Source organism: Atheta coriaria, unplaced genomic scaffold (genome assembly GCF_025399875.1).
Source record: "Atheta coriaria isolate IRGN ID8LTWV9N9 unplaced genomic scaffold, Caltech_Dcor_3.1 hic_scaffold_22_pilon, whole genome shotgun sequence".
NCBI lineage: Eukaryota > Metazoa > Arthropoda > Insecta > Coleoptera > Staphylinidae > Dalotia > Dalotia coriaria.
In genome coordinates this window covers 22,331-41,081 of record NW_027045464.1, presented here as the reverse complement: position 1 = coordinate 41,081, position 18,751 = coordinate 22,331, and the positions used below count along the sequence as shown (strand labels likewise).

General features: G+C 35.8%; 1 protein-coding gene across 1 annotated transcript; it reads left to right on the top strand.

The window, feature by feature from the left end:
• The first annotated feature begins 3,426 nt into the window (after positions 1-3,426).
• LOC135802425 (transcription factor Sox-14-like) lies at positions 3,427-7,275 on the top strand. Its single transcript, XM_065316006.1, has 2 exons — positions 3,427-3,859; positions 6,313-7,275. The coding sequence occupies exons 1-2, from the start codon at positions 3,642-3,644 to the stop codon at positions 6,866-6,868; spliced, it is 774 nt and encodes a 257-aa protein (XP_065172078.1). The 5' UTR covers positions 3,427-3,641; the 3' UTR covers positions 6,869-7,275.
• Positions 7,276-18,751: the final 11,476 nt, after the last annotated feature.

Genomic DNA, 18,751 nt, shown 5'->3' with positions numbered 1-18,751 from the left:
AGTCAAACACGTCAAAACAGGCGCTACTGCTGCTCGTATCGGAGGGGCACGATAATAGCCGAAGCGTCACATGGGCTGGCGCGCGGCATGGCACTTTAAACCTTACATTTTGTATAAATGTGTGAGCTAATTTCGATGATTTAAAAGACAAAAGTTGCAATACGAACCGCAAAGTGTAACTGGAGTAAAAGTAGAAGAAATAGCACCTCGTGACTAAACGTTGTTAAAGACTCGATTGATTGACAACTCGCTACGCTCGCTCTCAATCAATCTCGTCTGTAATGCCCTCGTTTAGCCACTTGTTACTTAATATACTATTAAGAGACAAATTTCAACACGACAAAAAAATTGCATTTTATTAAAAATATATTATCAGACAAAGATTTAATTAAAACCGAAATGGGTATCTCATTATTTGTTTTCCTTTTGTAATTAGAATTCAAGATATCAAAGTTTCTAAATTTTTTCAAAAATGTTCTTTAAATATTCTGCTTTAAACTTTTCTTCTTGTTTTTATATAAGTAATATTAGGATTTATTTTATTACGTTTAGTTTTTTATTATAAATTTTAATATTCTTAATCTTAACGAGAAATTCACGACCGCAATTAACAGCGAATTGTCCTATGGCAAATATAAAAGCGGGCGGCGCGTAGAAAACGTGGAAAAAAGAGCGCGCTTCAAAGGCGTCGTCGTCATCAACACAATATAAGAATCGAAAGCCGAAATCCGCTTTCAGGCGAACATAAAAGTCACAATTCCAAATGGGATTTGTAAAGTTTACGATATTATTCGCGGCGCCATTCTCACTTATAGAACGGGCGCTATCAAGATTTTTGTGCTTTTCGCCGAGCACAAACCCGCAAAAAGAAGTTCGCCCCCTTTTTCTCGCCTGCTTCTCGCTCCTTACAACCGACGACCGAAAGGACCTCCGCCTTTCTGTTGAATGCAATAAATGCTTTCGCTTAAGGTTTTCATACGAAACTATCTTGGATAAAAAAATAAAGAAAAACGGTAGACAATTTAAACAAAAAAATGTTTCAGCATAATAAGTGCATGTTAAACGTTAACATTTTGCTTTCTGGTGCTGTGATTTGATTATGCGCCGTAGAGAATGAGCGTGTTTCGGGGAGGGTGTTAAATAGGCATTGAGCGCGCGGACAATCGCACTTGATTGCTGAGACAATACAGCAATTTTTGCGATGTCAATTTGTTTTTGTGCGCGTATACAATACGCCATTCGCGCAATTTTCGACGCGACAATGTGACAAACACGAATTCGTGTTTCGGCGTGATATTACATACAAATAGATACCGCGCGCGCGTATACACACACACACACCACCAGCGGGGGTGGCATTTCGAGTGGCGCAGACGTGTTTTATTATATTTCAATGCATATTCCGCATTTGTCCGTTTTGTGCCGACGGCGTATAGTTGTGTGTAAACTAAAAGGCGGCTATTGTGCGCTGCCAACCCTTGGAGCACACACACACCCGTCTATACATCGAACGCATCGATACACATCCAAACAGACGAAGGGGTGTTATGTGTGCGTGTGGAGTGGGCGCGAACGCGTCAATTTGGCACTATTCAATTGGACCTCCGCACGAGTGGAATTTTGATTCGAGATTATATTTATCATAAATATCGGGTTATTGCTTTTATATGCGCTTTGAATTGATAACAATGTTATTGGAGCTCACCCCATCACGCACCACCAGCGTATTTATTATTTGCAAAACACGTTTGTTTGAGACTAGTCTAACTTCAAACGATTCATGCTCTAAAACAAAAATAAAAATACTCTTTAAATTTGCAGTATTAATTACCTATGGTTACCTAATTCTTTTTGACAAATTAGAGTTCCTTTGGCGTTTTTATACAAACTTATACCTATCTTAACAAGATCTGCTATAAACTGCTCAGGCGCATCTTTATACTCTAGTGCTGGCTTTAATTATTTTTTGCATGCACACGTCTGGGATTGATCCGGGGATAACTGTTTTACCAACGCTTCTTTTATTAAAATATCCTTCTACTATAAGAAAAAAATGCAATAAATTTTCTAAAGTTCTAATACAGCAATAGTTACTACGATGGGTTTTTAATATTTATTTAATACTAGCTTTTGCCCGAAACTTCGTCCCGGTAGTGTTTAATAAAAATGTAATTCGTTTTTACTCTCTTCTTCTAGACATAGTATGTGTCAATTCTATCAATAAGATTCGCAATTTTATTTTAAAGAAATTAATTATATAAAGAATTGCTAATAATGTATTTCAGCGCGCCATCTCGGATTCAACTTTTTAACTATAACTATGATTGAATCTCAATGCCAACTTTTATCCTATAGATCCTATAGATTTTATCTTTAGTGTTTTCCCGGTAATTATTCGAAATTTTCTCGCGGTAAAAACCACCCTTTGACTTTAACGAACATTTTAAAAAAAGAATTGGCCAAATTGGTCTAAGCGTTGTTGAGTTATGCGCTTACCAACAGATTTTGCGATTCATTTTTTTATTACAGATTTAAAAAGTGGATTTTATTATAAGTCGTTTCAAACGTTTTCTATAAATCATCAGTGGTTAAAAAATGATCTTGTTTATTAAATTAAAATAAAAAATTAAAACATAAAATTGGTACTTTACAAATCATTTTACTTCCAAATTATTGATAGATTCAAATCATAATTATTATTTAATTGTGTGACAAAAATTAATACAGGTATAACTAATTTAAAATACATACCCATTTCTTTAGCTAAATGTTTTAAAACGTACTTAAAAATATAAATAAACTAATTAAATCTTAAAGACTACATAAAGTATGTTATTTTTGTAGATTCTTATCAACTGTACAGTAAATGTTAATATCGAAAGCGGGTTGCCCACCGCACCAATAGCCTTGTACTGATATTAAAGGCGGAGTTTAAACAATCGATGCATCCCCCACCAGGCTCTCGCAGGAATGTATCCTGCAGTCCTGCACACCGGTAGAAACGCATGCAACAAGTGGAACTACAGAATACCGTGTATTACCTAACCTAAACTGAAACAAACCTGCTTATACACTAATAACAAATTATAACTTTTTAATATTAAGTAGTTTATTGTATTTTCATATGGTATCCTAAAAGTGTTTAATGATTTTATTTTCCAGTGTTTTTACTTAATTAGTTTAAATGTATAGTAAAGTGGTATTTAATGATGATTTGCGTTACATTACATGCTACACATTACATTTGTTGTGTCCTGTTGTGCTTGATCCCGGTTTTATCCTGTGCGCGGTCGCGCGCGCACTTTACGCCCTCTTCCCTTCGGAAAACAAGCGCGCTCGGCAAGGGCGTTCGAGGAGGAGGACGTATCAGGACGCGCGCGGCGCAGCGCGTGTGCGACGTGCCTTTCACTTTGTGCACTGATAAAACCATCAGTTCATCGCTAACCGCGGAACACAATCCATCAAGAACAAGAGGTCCCCGAGCGCCAACCCACACACGCACACTATCACGCATTCACATTGCGCGGCAATAACAACATCGATGTTTAACAACAGCAAAATAAACTAAGACTAAGACTAAGAACAGTAAAGAATATAAAGCGTAGTTTCTAGTGTGATTTGTAACAAATTAATTGATAATCATGTCATCGCCGAAACCCATTCATCACGGACACAATCATGAACATATCAAGAGGCCGATGAATGCGTTTATGGTGTGGTCGCGTGGTCAGCGCCGGAAAATGGCGCAGGAGAACCCGAAGATGCACAATTCGGAGATTTCGAAGCGATTGGGTGCTGAGTGGAAGTTGCTTTCCGAGACTGAGAAACGGCCATTTATTGACGAAGCTAAAAGACTCAGGTATTTATTTTCTTTTTCAATTTTTTTGTGTGGCTTCAAAATTGTGTTCACATTAAAATTTTCAACACTGCAAAAGTTTGTTCTCAATTAAACTTTATTTATCATTGAACAATAAACCTTTTTAGTGTGGTGCTAGAGTCCAACAAATTAAATAAATTGATAGAGCTCAATATGATTTAATATTAAATTTATTTTATTTTTTGGCCATGAGAAAATTTATTTCAATAATTTGACCATAACAAAATATAAGCAAAAAAAACTAAAATCAATAATTATATCCAAATAATTATTCATAAACAATATTATAAAACTTGAAGTTAATGCAGAAATCGTATTTGAGCGTTTGATGCTAATTATAACGTCAAGATTTGTGCATCAGTAAAATTCACTGTTTAATTATTATTTTTGTAATATTCCAGAAATATGTCAGTAATTTTCATTTTATTTCCAACAATAATTTTCAAAATATAAATTGAAATACAAGCATTCCTAAAGTAATTTAATCATTTTGCCGTAAAATAATATTTTATTGATTATAATTATTGACTAGAATATAAAATAATAGTTAATCTTTGTACTAAAACAAGGATAATGAATTTTCCCCAATTTGAATATTGTGCGCACCGGAAGGAAACAAATAAACGAGAGATTAATCCCCTTCGGGATGCCAAGCATGCTGGTCTCCACTGGTCTATGCGTTTAAGCGCTTTTAAGAGTGACAAATCATTGTTTAATGGTAATTTCGGTAATCCAAAATCCAGCTGGTAGCTGGTAACTGGTAACGTGGTAAACTAGCACGGCTTGAAACTTGCCGCATGCTTCGCGCCCTCAACGCGCCCTCTCAACGCCTATAAATGACAAATCCGCGCGCGTGTGTTATGTGTGTTATCTTTTGTGCAACAGACGACACTTAACTAAATTGCCACGGATTTTCATCTCTAATCTAAACTAAAACAATCAAAACACAAACTTATTTCAAATTTTTCTTCTCGGGTTTTCTTTATATCTAATGCTAATATAACATTACGACACATTTGAGAAATTTCATGTTACTCTCGTGCGTCAACATTGTTGATTCGAAAGATGGTTTTGTATCATTAAACACACAGAGGCATTGTATACAGTGACAGATAAAAACTACCTGAATGAAAACCAAATAAACATCGGGCGGGTATTCATCACATCCCGGATGAGTGAAAGCTATCTTATACATTTGCTCGCATCTTTTCTTCTTGTTTGTTTGCCTAATATACGATGATAGTGGAGTTGACATAAAATCGTCGATAACTTATGTAGATTAAATAATTGTCGCCATGATTCTCGCACGTGAAGAAAATATTGAATTTTAAAATCGTATCAGTTAATAGGAATACCATGTGCAGCAAAAGAAAATTTTTAATGGCATTTCAATTAATTGCATAAGTATTAAACAAAATATATTATTTGCTAGTTTTTATCGCGACTTTCTCCGCGTTGATTTTAATAAAAATTGATTTCTTGTTTCTTAGACCTATTATGGACTGAATTCGATAATTTTAATTCAAAAATATAAGAAATATTACCAATCCACTTCTATTGCAACTTTTATCTCAAATTTTGGACACTTAAAGTCGCTAAGAAATCGAATATAGGGATTTAACCAACAAAGTTAATTAAACTTCCATGTTATTGGGCTTTTTTTCGTTATATCAAGTAATAGCCTACCTATTATTGTAAAACATACATATCTAATATTATACATATTTTTTTTAAATATTTACAGATTAATTTTGCTTGAACAAATATTTATTCTGCAATTTTCTGGGAAAATTTTAATAAAAGTGCATACATATTTTTTTAATATAAAAAATTTAAAATTAGATACATTTCCTTGTATTTAAACGCGTTTGAATGTCGTGAATTGTGCGAGGAATTGTAGAACAATACGGAATCGTCTGCAATATCGTGTATTGAGATGCATTGTGCTCGGCGGTGGAGCGGCGGCGCGGCGACGGAGGCGAGCATGAACATTGCACAATACTATCTAAGCCAACACACATATTCAGCTGGCGACAAAAGATAATGCCCGCCATTGTGGCGATACACTGCGCGCCTCCTGTGAACCCATTCAGTTGGCGGATTGTCTCGTCCGCCATTCTCGCGCGACGCGCGCCTCTTCCTAAAACGCGCGAGCGCCCGCGCCACAATGAACCCTTTCACGCGCCACCTCGCATTGTCTCCCCCCATCGTCGTGCAACACAACACCACGTCGCTTCGATTCTTCCTCGGCTTGTAGGCACTCTAAACACCAATTGGACTTTCACGAGGTGGAAAGTGGAAACAATGCGAATTGTTTCAGCGATTCAACGAGATTCAAATATGGTTGCGTGCATGCATAAGTCGGAAACCTACAAGACTAGACTTGTATTAATAACTTGTTGATTATTATAAAAATGATTTCTTTCCATTTCCAGAGCATTGCACATGAAAGAACACCCGGACTACAAATACCGCCCGCGCCGGAAACCCAAGCCACTGATGAAGAAAGAACAAAAATTCGGCTTCCCAATGTCGCACATTCAACATCATCACACCAACGAATCAACATTGTCACGTTCATTGATGCCGCCCATCAGCGGATCTGGTAGTTCGCTAATGCCCTCGTTGATGCCTGATGCTGAGCAATTAAAACTCCACCATCGTAATATCTTCCCTAGTTTACCTTATATCTACCCATTTCGTCATCCGGATGAAAAACTCGCCGAATTCGCGCTGTTTAATCACTTCTACCCGCCGTCACTAGCGAATTGGCCCATCAGTGGTCTAGCGAATATTAGCGCTGCAACAACCTGCAATATCTGTCCACCTCCAACATCAGCGGCGGCAGTGGCAGCCGTGGCGTCGGCAACAAGCGCGTTTCCTTCACAGCGTACACCTAGCCCGGAACCGATCAAACTACCGATACGTGTCATCATGAAGAACGATGAATTCCGCGAGGGTGGTGGTGGTGTGCGCGAACACGTCATATGAAAACCGCTGCCGGTTCTTCCCGAGCGGATGAACCTGGGCACCTGGTGGAATGATATCGCTAGTCTGGCGACGTCGAGCTGCGTTAACAACGCAGTCAAGGAGCATGCGGAGCGGAACGCGAAAAGCCCGCTAGTGGTTGAAGTTAACGACACTTTGTAAATTAATAAACTACAAGAACAATTGACACTTCGAAGGAGACATAAATAAAATTAAGTAATTAATGAAAAAAAATGATAGTTACACGTATGTTATAAGTGAGGATAAGGAGGATACAAAACTTTAGTGCAATTTTATATTAGACTTTGTGGACATTTTGTTTTTCGTTGAAAGAAATTTGTATGTAAATATCTTGTATAGAAACTTTTGTTATTTGTTCAATTGGTTGGTAATAAACCTTTATTATAATATTTTCTATATTTGAATTTTATACTTGTACTTGTCCCACAAATTTATATTTTGCTTTTACAATTACAGTCAACGTTAAGTTCGTCGCGCAGGCGTATTATGTTGTTGGGCGGAGCAAATTTACTTTAAAACTCAAGTAATCAATAACCATTTAAATGGAACTTCCATTTTTCTGATTCCGTTATGGATTCAACAAATTATAATCTTAAATATAGTCAATATTTTTATTTGGGCAACATATTTCGCAAAATTCATGTTTATAAAGTACTAGCTTTTGCCCGCGACTTCGTCCCGGTAGTGTTTAATAAAAATGTAATTCGTTTTTACTCTCTTGTTCTAGACATAGTATGTGTCAATTCTATCAATAAGATTCGCAATTTTATTTTAAAGAAATTAATTATATAAAGAATTGCTAATAATGCATTTCAGCGCGATATCTCGGATTCAACTATTTAACTATAACTATGATTGAAACTCAATGCCAACTTTTATCCTATAAAAAAGAGCTGTCTTTAGGGTTATCCCGGCAATTATTCGAATTTTTCTCGCCGTATAAACCATCCTTGGACTTTAACAAGCATTTAAAAAAAATAATTGGCCAAATTGGTCTAGGCGTTGTTGAGTTATGCGCTTACCAACAGATTTTGCAATTTGATAATTAGTAAAATTTATGTTTTTTTGCTTATATTTGAAAAAAAAACAGTCGTTTTCCAGAAAATAACCGTTACGACAATTCTTTGCACCCTGTAGCAAAGAGCTGAAACCTGAGACGAACACAGTGGTCAAGACAGGATTTTTATACGCCGATAGCCATCTTGTATTTCCGCCCACTGACCAGAAGAGCGCTCGTATATTCCGCAAATAGGTATGTTTATCTAAATAGCACGCGTCGCGACGCCCTCGATTCTTCCCGCCTAACAGAAAACGCATAAATATATTGAATAACGCATTCGCCATCGCCTTCAAGAAGAAATATTGTCTCTGTCCACAGTGCATATACCTACCGCATAAACCGGATTTGATCAAAACATCGAATCGTATGCATTCATAAATCAAATTTCCAATTTTTATAAATAGAGCGCCTAGAAAATAAAGTTCTCACATTGCAGATGCTCGCCTTTTAGATCACACGCTGTGTGCTTTAAAGTCTAACCGATTTTCTAAAGTCAATACGTAATTGATAAAACGCGTATAATACGAGAACAAACCAACAAACTCGAACGTGAATGCGTATTAGTAGTTTCAAATAACTCTATTTGCCCAAGCAACAATAAGCAGATGGAAATCATCTAGGGGAGCAGCGTGTTTTGTGTGTGTGTTGTGTGTTTTGATTAGATTATCATTATTCAAACTTTCGATTGTGAGCTATGTACATTGTAATTGGGTAATATTAGACGATTGAAACTCATTCCAATATGTGTCAATTTCCCAGGTTTTTTAGTCAAGAAAAGAGCTAATATGGGAATAATTAAATATATAATTAATAAACAATTTAACAACATGTTTCGAAGTTACTTTGGCGTTTCCCACATTTTATTTTTATTTTGGTCCGCTTCGTTAAAAAACAGAAAGTAAAATTAATTTCTCTGGAGTTCAATCTATTTCCCCATGTTGTGCATTGAATATTTACAAAAAATGTCAGTTTTATTACAAATATTTTTGCATTTTATTTAAAAAATTCATGCATCAAATTTTACCAAACAATTTACCGAATATGAAATAAACCAATGTAATATTGCCAAATATAAAACTGAATCGCAAATTCTGTTGGTAAGCGCATAACTCAACAACGCCTAGACCAATTGGGTTTTTGAAACTTTTTTTTTAATGGAAAGATCATATATAAGTTTTATAACATAACAATTTTATTTTTCGCAATAATTAAAAAGTTATATCAAAATAAAAATTAATTTTTGAATCCAGTACCGAAGACGCGCCGACAACTCCCGAACAAATCCGAGCGCGTGTGACGTCATAATGTTAGTTTTCACTCATAGTAGTATACAGAGACAGAGATAATAAGCACAGTGCTTTGAGCTTTGATTAATTTCATTCTGTAATTGTTAAATACTCAAAAATATATAAAAAATGTCAAATCTCAAAAGTTATCGCTCTTGTTTTGTACCATTATGTACAAATACAACAAAGACAACTCCTGAAAAAATGTTTTTAAATGTTCCTCAAGACGAGAAACGTCGAAAAAAATGGTTTCAAGCAGTGCTCCGAGATAATCCTAAAACAAAATCGAATTTTTTTTGTTGTGAAGATCACTTTGATGTAAGTATATTTATTTGGTGATCATAAATATATCAACATCAGGAATGTTATCAGAATTTGCTTTTATAAATCCTGTATCACACATAGTTGAACGAAATTAACTTTAACAAATCTTTTTTTAATAGTAAATTTACAATGTTTTTGTCAAGTTACATATAATAGCCGTAAGCGCTGCACTGTAATATAATTGCTTTAACATTATGACGTCACAAGTATGGTAGCCAATCGTGGTGCGTTCACAGTCACATGATTTTTTTTTAATTGTATCAATTTTTAATCTTTTATAATTAATTGAAAAAAAAAAATTTTTTTCGTTTTTTACATTGCATATCAATAAAATTAATAATTAAGTTTTAAAATACATAAAAAAAAATAAATAATTTTTTTTTCAAATTCCCAATTTGACCAATTATTTTTTTTAAATGTTTGTTAAAGTCCAAGGGTGGTTTTAACTGCGAGAAAAATTTGAATAATTGCCGGGAAAACCCTAAAGACAGCCCTATTCTCTAAGATATAAGTTGGCATTGAAAATCAATCATAGTTATAGTTAATAGTTGAATCCGTGATAGCGCGCTGAAGTGCATTATTAGCAATTTTTTATATAAATAATTTCTTCAAAATAAAATTGCTCATCTTATTGATAGAGTAAAAACGAATTACATTTTTATTAAACACTACCGGGACGAAGTTGCGGGCAAAATTCAACAAAAAGTTTAAACATTAATCCTTAAACGATTTTAATCGCTTAATAGCAACGTGTTTCTTGTAGTGTTAAAAATGTTGAACTTATTATGATAACTAATATTTAAAAAAAACTTTAATACGAAAACAGTCTAGAATGTTTCATTAATTATGCAAAAATGCCAGAGAAATGTTTTTGCCAAATTGTTTAAATTTTCAAATGTTTATTAGTAAATATTTTACTAAACAAATTTGCGATTGTGAATGTTGAATGAAAGCTCTCTTCTTTTGTGCCCGCGCGCAAAAGAAGTGTTTTTATGTCTGGCTAACGAATTGTGCGCATCGAAATTGGATTATTTCGTCGCATCACATACGCCCGAGCCTGCGCCACACAAAAGCCGCCGCCGCCCGACGAATGGTAACGCATCGGTTTCGGCTTTTCCTTTTGTCGGCGAAAGAAAAGCCTTTTTCACTCGTGTGCATCACAATGAGAAACACTCATATTTTCTCATCGTACGTACACTTCATATAAAAATATTCTAAATAAATATAAAACCGATCTGTTCTATGAAATTAAGTATAAACTAATGTAAAATCCAATGATTTATGCAACTTTTTAAGCGTACTTCAAAAAACTAGGTTATGTATCAATTTTTTAAAAAACAGTTTAGATTTAAAATGTTTTGATTTTAATTGAAATTGAAACCACGATGAGGGTAAACAAAATACCGCACAATATTAAACGATCTTAATGCGATTACGCCGCGAGATAATTATTGCTCGCGCCCTTATTAACCGGAGTGCTTCTACAGTTTCCTCCGCCTCCTCCCCCACAGCGAGCGAGCGGCTTTCCGCGACTAAATTGAAAACAGAAGCGCGCAAGATGCGACGGATCAGCGTTGGATCGGCGTGAATGTGGCGAACTTAATAAGGAAGGCATTACTTATCAATGCGCGAGCAATGGCGGCAGCTCGCGCCGGAATTCCGGAATCAGAAACTTTTCATGAATCAACACACACATACACACATACACACCCAAACTATGAAGTGAAATATGAAGGAGTTTGTCGTAATTTACACCGCACTCCGCATCCTCCTGCATGGCGTAATGAGTTGTAATTAAACACTAGAAGACTTAAACTTGCCAGAGTCAACTTTTCAGCGCGAATAAATTGGCTACAAATTGCCGCCTAACTTGGCGATGTTTTGCGGCGTTTTAATGTTAATTAACTTGAACAAGGAACTAAATGTGCCGCAAGCCGTTTTGATGTGTGAAGGAAATGAACAAAGTTAGAACAAAGTTTACAAAACATGATTTAAGTCGGTTTTAATCTTTCGAAAACATAAAACATACACATAACTAGCCTGAAATATTTTCTAACCCTTAAAATTTTGTTGGAAATTAATCCGCATTATCCAAACAAGTGGGCATTTATTTGTTTCACAGTGGATAGTCAGTTAGGCACTGGAACATCAACCCTCTGCTCGCCGTCTGTACTTGCACTACACATTGTAAGTTAATACATTAAGCATTGAATAGAAGGGGTGCGCCGTGCAAATTGATGACGCTGCTACTGTTGGAAAAAATAAGCGATGCTTTATTGCGCGCGCCGCATTATGATTACGCCCGGGGCGGATTGAGTGCCCACTTGAGATTTCAAATATTACATTTACCACCCCCTCAACTCATTACTACGCCACTTAATTACCAACACAAATTCAAAAAACAAAAGCTTGCAGATGGATATAGGAGTGATTTTTGTTAAGAAAATGATACAAATTGATGTGTTGACAGTCAAAGCTTATAAGAGATGTGGAATAGGGGTTGGTAGAGTAAAGGGGTGCGAGTGTATTATTCACACTGGGCTGGTCAATTCCAAGCACGTTCTCAGGTTCAATCAGTTGCACAAAGGCGGTACATTTGTGCTTGATTGAGCTGACTATGTATCAACGTGAGTGTATCAATCGTTTTTATTTTAATACTAGCTTTTCGTCCCGGTAGTGTTTAATAAAAATGTAATTCGTTTTTACTCCCTTGTTCAAGACATTGTATGTGTCAATTCTATCAATAAGGTTCGCAATTTTATTTTAAAGAAATTAATTATATAAAAAATTGTTATTAATGCACTTCAGCGCGCCATCTCGGATTTAACAATTTAACTGTAACTATGCTTGAATCTCAATGCCAACTTTTATCCTATAGAAAAGGGCTGTCTTTAGGGTTTTCCCAGCAATTATTTGAAGTTTTCTCGCCGTGAAAACCATCCTTGCACTTAAACGAACATTTAAAAAAATAATTGGGCAAATTGGTCTAGGCGTTGTTGAGTTATACGCTTACCAACACATTTTTCGATTTATTTTTATATTACCAATAGAAGACTAGCTTTTTATCCGCAAAAAATTTAATAAAAAAGTAGACTTACAAATGATTTTCTTGTTTCTTGTGTACTCACTATAAAACTTTCCTAGGACTTCTTAAAATATTTCAAAATTTGAATTTTTATTTTATGAACTTGATACAAATAACAAAGTAATAAAAAACTACCTACAACTAGAATTAATCAACCCTTATTTGAAAAGTGCCTGTATTTATTTTCCTTAAAGAGAAAAGCGTCTTATCTTCATAAATTCACAAATATAAACTTGAAATGTCTTCAGCGAGGCGCTGAAAAAGCTTGAAAGCTTGAAGAGCATAATAACCACGTTTATGTGTCTTACTTTTCACATTCGCGAAGTTGGCACCCGGCGCACATTCACGTATGCACCCCGACGGCATTGTATCGCTAATTTTCGCGACGGGCGCGCGCGCTATCAGCAGCGCACGCCACCGCCGAAGAACACAAACACACAGTGTGGCGCATCGCGCAAGCACCATCAACAGTAGCACAGCGGCAAGGAGTGAATAAAGCGACTTTGGGGATGCAATTTATTGCCGGGGCGTGTTGCGGCACGTGCTCGCCGCGAGTGATAAAGAGACATAATAAATACGCACATCGCACATGTACGAATATGAATTTATACAAAGTGTTACATAAAACTATATCAATACCCCCTACAAAAACAATATTTAAATCATTTTTTATTTATAAAAAGATTTTTAGACGTTAATTTACTTGCTGTTGAATGTGAATGTGTAAAAGTTGATGATGGTGGTGGTTAAACGACCCGCAGAGTATGAAAACCCGCCTCCGCCACCAGCCGCCCCCCTCCCCTATGCTCTTCCAACCCCCGCCGCAAGACCGCTCGCGATGATAACGCCCAGCATAATAGGATTTACTATACGTAACATAATGGTCCATTCTGCGCCGTTTTCTTATTCTTTCTCTAGATAAAATGTTGAAATGCTCGGGCGATATCTACTTATCAGTGTTGCCGCAGCGCGACACAGGAAATGAACGAACCTGCTTGATAACGACACCGCCAGCCAGCCAGCCAGCCAACCCTTAAACTCTACAAAATACACTTTCATGCTCACACCGACACACGCAGCCACTTTTATATTAATACAATGCCGGCGAACAACGAAGAAGAATAAGGAGAATGCGGCGCGCGCGAAATTTCGCTCGCTTGTGGTTTTATTCCTGGTGGCGCGCACAATAATGTTATCTATTATTATCGCTGGCAACGACGCAGCGAGTTCAAGGCGACCAATCGGGTTGCGTCGTCGCATGGAAATCGAATAGTGGGCGAAGGACTGACGCTAATATTTTTTTTTTCGCCGATTGTCTCGCGCACAATGAGCGCCTGATTGTTAATTGAGTTGTGTGCGCCGGATGTGTCCGCCTTTCACGTGGCGCATAATCGAATTGATACTGATTTTTCCATGGCTACTGTTAGTTCTTCTAGGATTCCAAAGGATGCATTTATGCTCTATACTGACTCTAAACTTGTTACAGGCATGTTCTGGTATATCTATAATATAAAAATGAATCGCAAAATCTGTTGGTAAGCGCATAACTCAACAACGCCCTGACCAATTTGCTCAATTCTTTTTTTTAATGTTCGTCAAAGTCCTAGGATGGTTTTAACGGCGAGAAAAATTCGAATAATTGCCGGAAAACCCTAAAGACAGCCCTTTTCTCAAGGATAAAAGTTGGCATTATGATTCAATCATAGTTATAGTTAAATAGTTAAATCCGAGATGGCGCGCTGAAGTGCATTATTAGCAATTCTTTATATATGTAATTAATTTCATTAAAATAAAATTGCGAATCTTATTGATAGAATTGACACATACTCTGTCTTGAACCAGAGAGTAAAAACGAATTACATTTTTATTAAACACTACCAGGACGAAGTCGCGGGCAAAAGTTAGTTTATTAAATATAACAGCCATAAAGTTTTTTTTTTCTGAAAAAAAATTTAAATTTTACATAACCTATTCATTTAAAAAAGTATCCCTTACATGATTATAAGCTTTGTGCGCTATCTGCACCCATGAATGGAATGCAAATTGAAATAAATCTAAAGATAAAACCCTATAAATGTCTCTATTATGTTACGCGAGCTGAAGCAAATAAAAGCGATTTTCTGAGGGCGGGAAGCGTCCGCCACTTCATCTCCTCTCAACAAGCATCTCGTGTATATTCTATTCCTATTCCTATATGCGTATTTCAATAGTCCGATAATGCAACAACCCCCTTGGAGACCCGGCGGTAGCGTGGTGCAAGGGGTTGTTTTTCGCACCCTCCCGTATTTGCTTTGAAGGCAGCGTGGCGACTAATTGAAACTACCCACACGCATAAAAATTAATTCGTTGCACTTACCATACACATTTGGTTAATTTTAGCAACAAATAATAATTCTGTACTACCAATGAAATTGTGACATATGAAAAGTGTAATGTAAAATGATATTTTCAATTGTTTTAATGCCTATAATATAAAAATGAATCGCAAAATGTGTTGGTAAGCGCATTACTCAATAACGCCTTGACCAACTTGACCAATTCTTTTTTTTAAATGTTCGTTAAAATCCAAGGATTTTTACGGCGAGAAAATTTTGAATAATTGCCGGGAAAACCCTAAAGACAGCCCTTTTCTATAGGATAAAAGTTGGCATTGAAATTCAATCATAGTTATAGTTAAATAGTTGAATCCGATATGGCGCGCTGAAGTGCATTATAAACAATTCTTTATATAATTAATTTCTTTAAAATAAAATTGCGAATCTTATTGATAGAATTGACACATACTATGTCTTGAACAAGAGAGTAAAAACGAATTACATTTTTATTAAACACTACCGGGACAAAGTCACGGGCAAAAGCTAGTATTACAACAACTTTAAAGCTAAAGTTGTTTTTAAGACAACTGAAAGAAAACTTTAAGTCAATTTCAAACAAATTGTTGATTTATCTGGATAATAATTATTGTATAGTTGAATATAGGTAGGTATTTGTATTGCGGTACAAATTAATTACGTTTTATATCAAGAGAGAATTTAAGGAGATATTTTACGTCTAGAAAAAACTTAAGTATGAAGTTTTTAGTTTTATTGGAATAAATTATGAATCAAAATTAAAAATTATTTTGGTATTGCAGTAGTATTATAGTAATAAATTATTACAGTATATTTGAATATCATAGGCCAAATAAGTTTGTTTATAATTTTGGTATAAATTTATATTTTTTAAACTTTTAACTTTTTTAAAAATCGTCTTGTAGTTTTCGTCATTTTCAAAACTTTACTATCAAAATATTTTATTTTAAATAAGTTGTTAAAATAAACATTGTTAAAACAAATACACTTGGAGTTTAAAAATTTTGCGTATTTGGGTTTCAAATCATTTTATCTACAAAAATGCTTCCTTTCGAATTCAATTCCAAGAAATGTTACAAATACAATAATTAAATCAACATGATAAAAACATTTACTATGCAATGAATGTAATCCAACCCCTTAACAAAACGTGTTTCGCGCTGCAGCACTCGTCGGTAATTTAAATAGTGAATTCGTTTGGGGTTTTAATTTGTCGGCGCGCGGGCGCGCGCTTTGGCCGGTTTTTAATTTGTTGATTCGCGCGCGTTGTGCGCTGCCGACGATAATGGCCGTTAATGGGAATAAATATTTGGTTGATTTGGAATCGAAACCTCATTCAAAAATGTAACGCGTGGTGGTGCGCTAGCGGAAAACTTCAATTTGCAAGATTTTCATTTCGATTTACACTCGCCATGCTCGCCACTCGACGCGAGCTTTTTAATTATCCAGCGCGAGCGCAAACTTTTTTCATCAATAATTACACAATCCGACGCATTCTACAATAGACACGTAAGTTATATAGCGTTTATTTAGTTTCCACGCGGTGTAAATATTCATGAAGCGTTAATTTTCGCCGATTCATTCCGTCAAATGCTAATACTTGAAAGTGTCGAAAGTTTTTTCGAATTCAACGCGTCGAATTGCAAACAGTTTTCCACGCAGCAGCGCGCGGAAAATATTTCAATATTTATGTTTTCTTTTGAGTGCGAGAGAGTTTTCGTCTGGAGGCGGCGCGTCAACCGAATTAGACGGGTATTGAAGGCGGAAAAGTCGTCGTTGGCGTACATTGCAAGAATCGAGCAATTTTACGCTTTGCAATTTTTTTCTTCTCGCGCGTCGTCAATGACTCATTTCTTCGGAATGGCTAATTGTATGCAGGCAACAAAGACGCTTAAAATGTTCACAACTCACTTGTGCGCACTTCCAAATGGAGATTCACGCGCGAAACGTTTGTCTGCCACTGGTGGAACGTTTATAAAGTTTTTTGTCGCGCCTTTTAATTTTCCCTTTTCCTACTGCCACTCCTAATCGAGTTTTATCAACAGCTCATCACAGCGCATCGACAAAAGTTTTTTCATCCCTATTCAATGACGCTCTGAAGAGTTTTGTCAACGCTCATTTTATGCGCGCATTTATTTGTAATATTACGTGCTGGAAAAATAAATGTGCAATTTATATTTCGTAGAAGATGTAAATTTTAAATTTGGAGAGTGATTGAGGAGTGATGGTGCTGCTCAGCGCTTTGCAATCTTCGCGGCTAACTTTGTTACTTCACAGCTGGCCGAGTTCTAATCGCGTGCATGAAACAATTTGCGGCGGCGGCGGGCGAGACAATTTCGCACGTTGTTTCACGCCTTCGTTGACTTTAGATTAGTTACAATCACGTTTCAAATCTAAAAGTTATTAAATTATTGCAGTTTATGAAATTCATAACATAACCAAACATAACTTAACCTAAAAATATAATTATTATTCATTTTTTAACTTTAAAAATGAACAAAACAAAAAACTTCTTCAAATAAAAATTGAATTATTTATTTATATTAATCATTATTAATTCTCGTTATTTTTAATATTGTGAAAGACGCAGTTGTTACTTCAAATTTGTTTTTTCTTAGTGGAAAAATATTCAAAATTAAATGTCAAGCGGAAATAACAATAATCTAATAAAATGCACTCAGGCTAGCTGAGCGTTAAGAATTACAATCACAACACGAGCACGAAAAGCTGAAGATTTAAAGAGCGTGTTGAATGTGAGCGAAAAAAGCTCGCAGCTTGTATGGGAGTGAATATGTGTGTGTTTAAATGTGTGTGGCGGCGACGGCGGCAACGCAGCACCATTTAAATTAGTGAAAATTGACGGAAAATTGCTCGGCGCGGTTGTTCACAACCGTGTGTTCTAAGCGAGGGTGTGAAAATGAAAATTGAAGCTAAACACCAGTTGATATACATAACATTCAAATAAAAACAGAAAACAAAAAAAACAAATTGCATTCTTAGATATAAACAAATACAATATTTAGTAATTTTCAATGTTTACATTTTCTAAACTTTAATTAGCATGTTTTTCAGGTGTATTCTGTGTGAAAATTGTTATGGTCGGTGTAAATTGTCGACCAGCGGTCATTTATGCGTTGGTTAATTGAGCATGATATCGCACGGAGGGCGACAACACAACGAACAACAAACCAATCGATAATCCAGATATTGCCAATACTCGAAGCTGACATAATGTTGTTAACACACGTGTTACACGTGTTCATGATATTGCGCGGCATTATCCAACGAAACACGCTCCACTCAAAACCAATCACACATTTTGTTTTTATTTTTATTTTGCTAAAAAAAACACACGCATGTGTAGTTTGAATTGAATTGAAATTCATTTTGCCTGCAAGAAGCCTTTCCGCGTCTCTCGGCGGCCCGGAGAGAGAGAAAACTCTTTTCACCGGGCGACCTCGGATGCCCATTCGAAATCGCCAACCGGAAAATGTAAATACATTGGAGATTTATTATTTCGTAGGAAATTAAATCCGGAAACGCTTTTGCATATACTTTGTAATGCGTCTTTTCAGGCGCGACCCGAAGCTGTATAAAAGCACGACCCAAACGAAACGAAATTCACCCTTTAAACACTCATCAAAAGAAACAAGTTATTACTTATCACGCTCATTAATTCAATAGACTTCAATAACGCGTTTTGATACATTTTCAATCAATGCTGGAGCTTGAAACTCATAAAATGAAATTATTATTGAA

What these genes read in the sequence shown, in the direction of transcription:
- LOC135802425 (XM_065316006.1), top strand. Translation starts at nt 3,642, where the DNA reads ATGTCATCGCCGAAACCCATTCATCACGGACACAATCATGAACATATC. An exon ending in GACGAAGCTAAAAGACTCAG is followed by an intron (nt 3,860 to 6,312) that starts GTATTTATTTTC and finishes TTCCATTTCCAG; the next exon opens with AGCATTGCACATGAAAGAAC.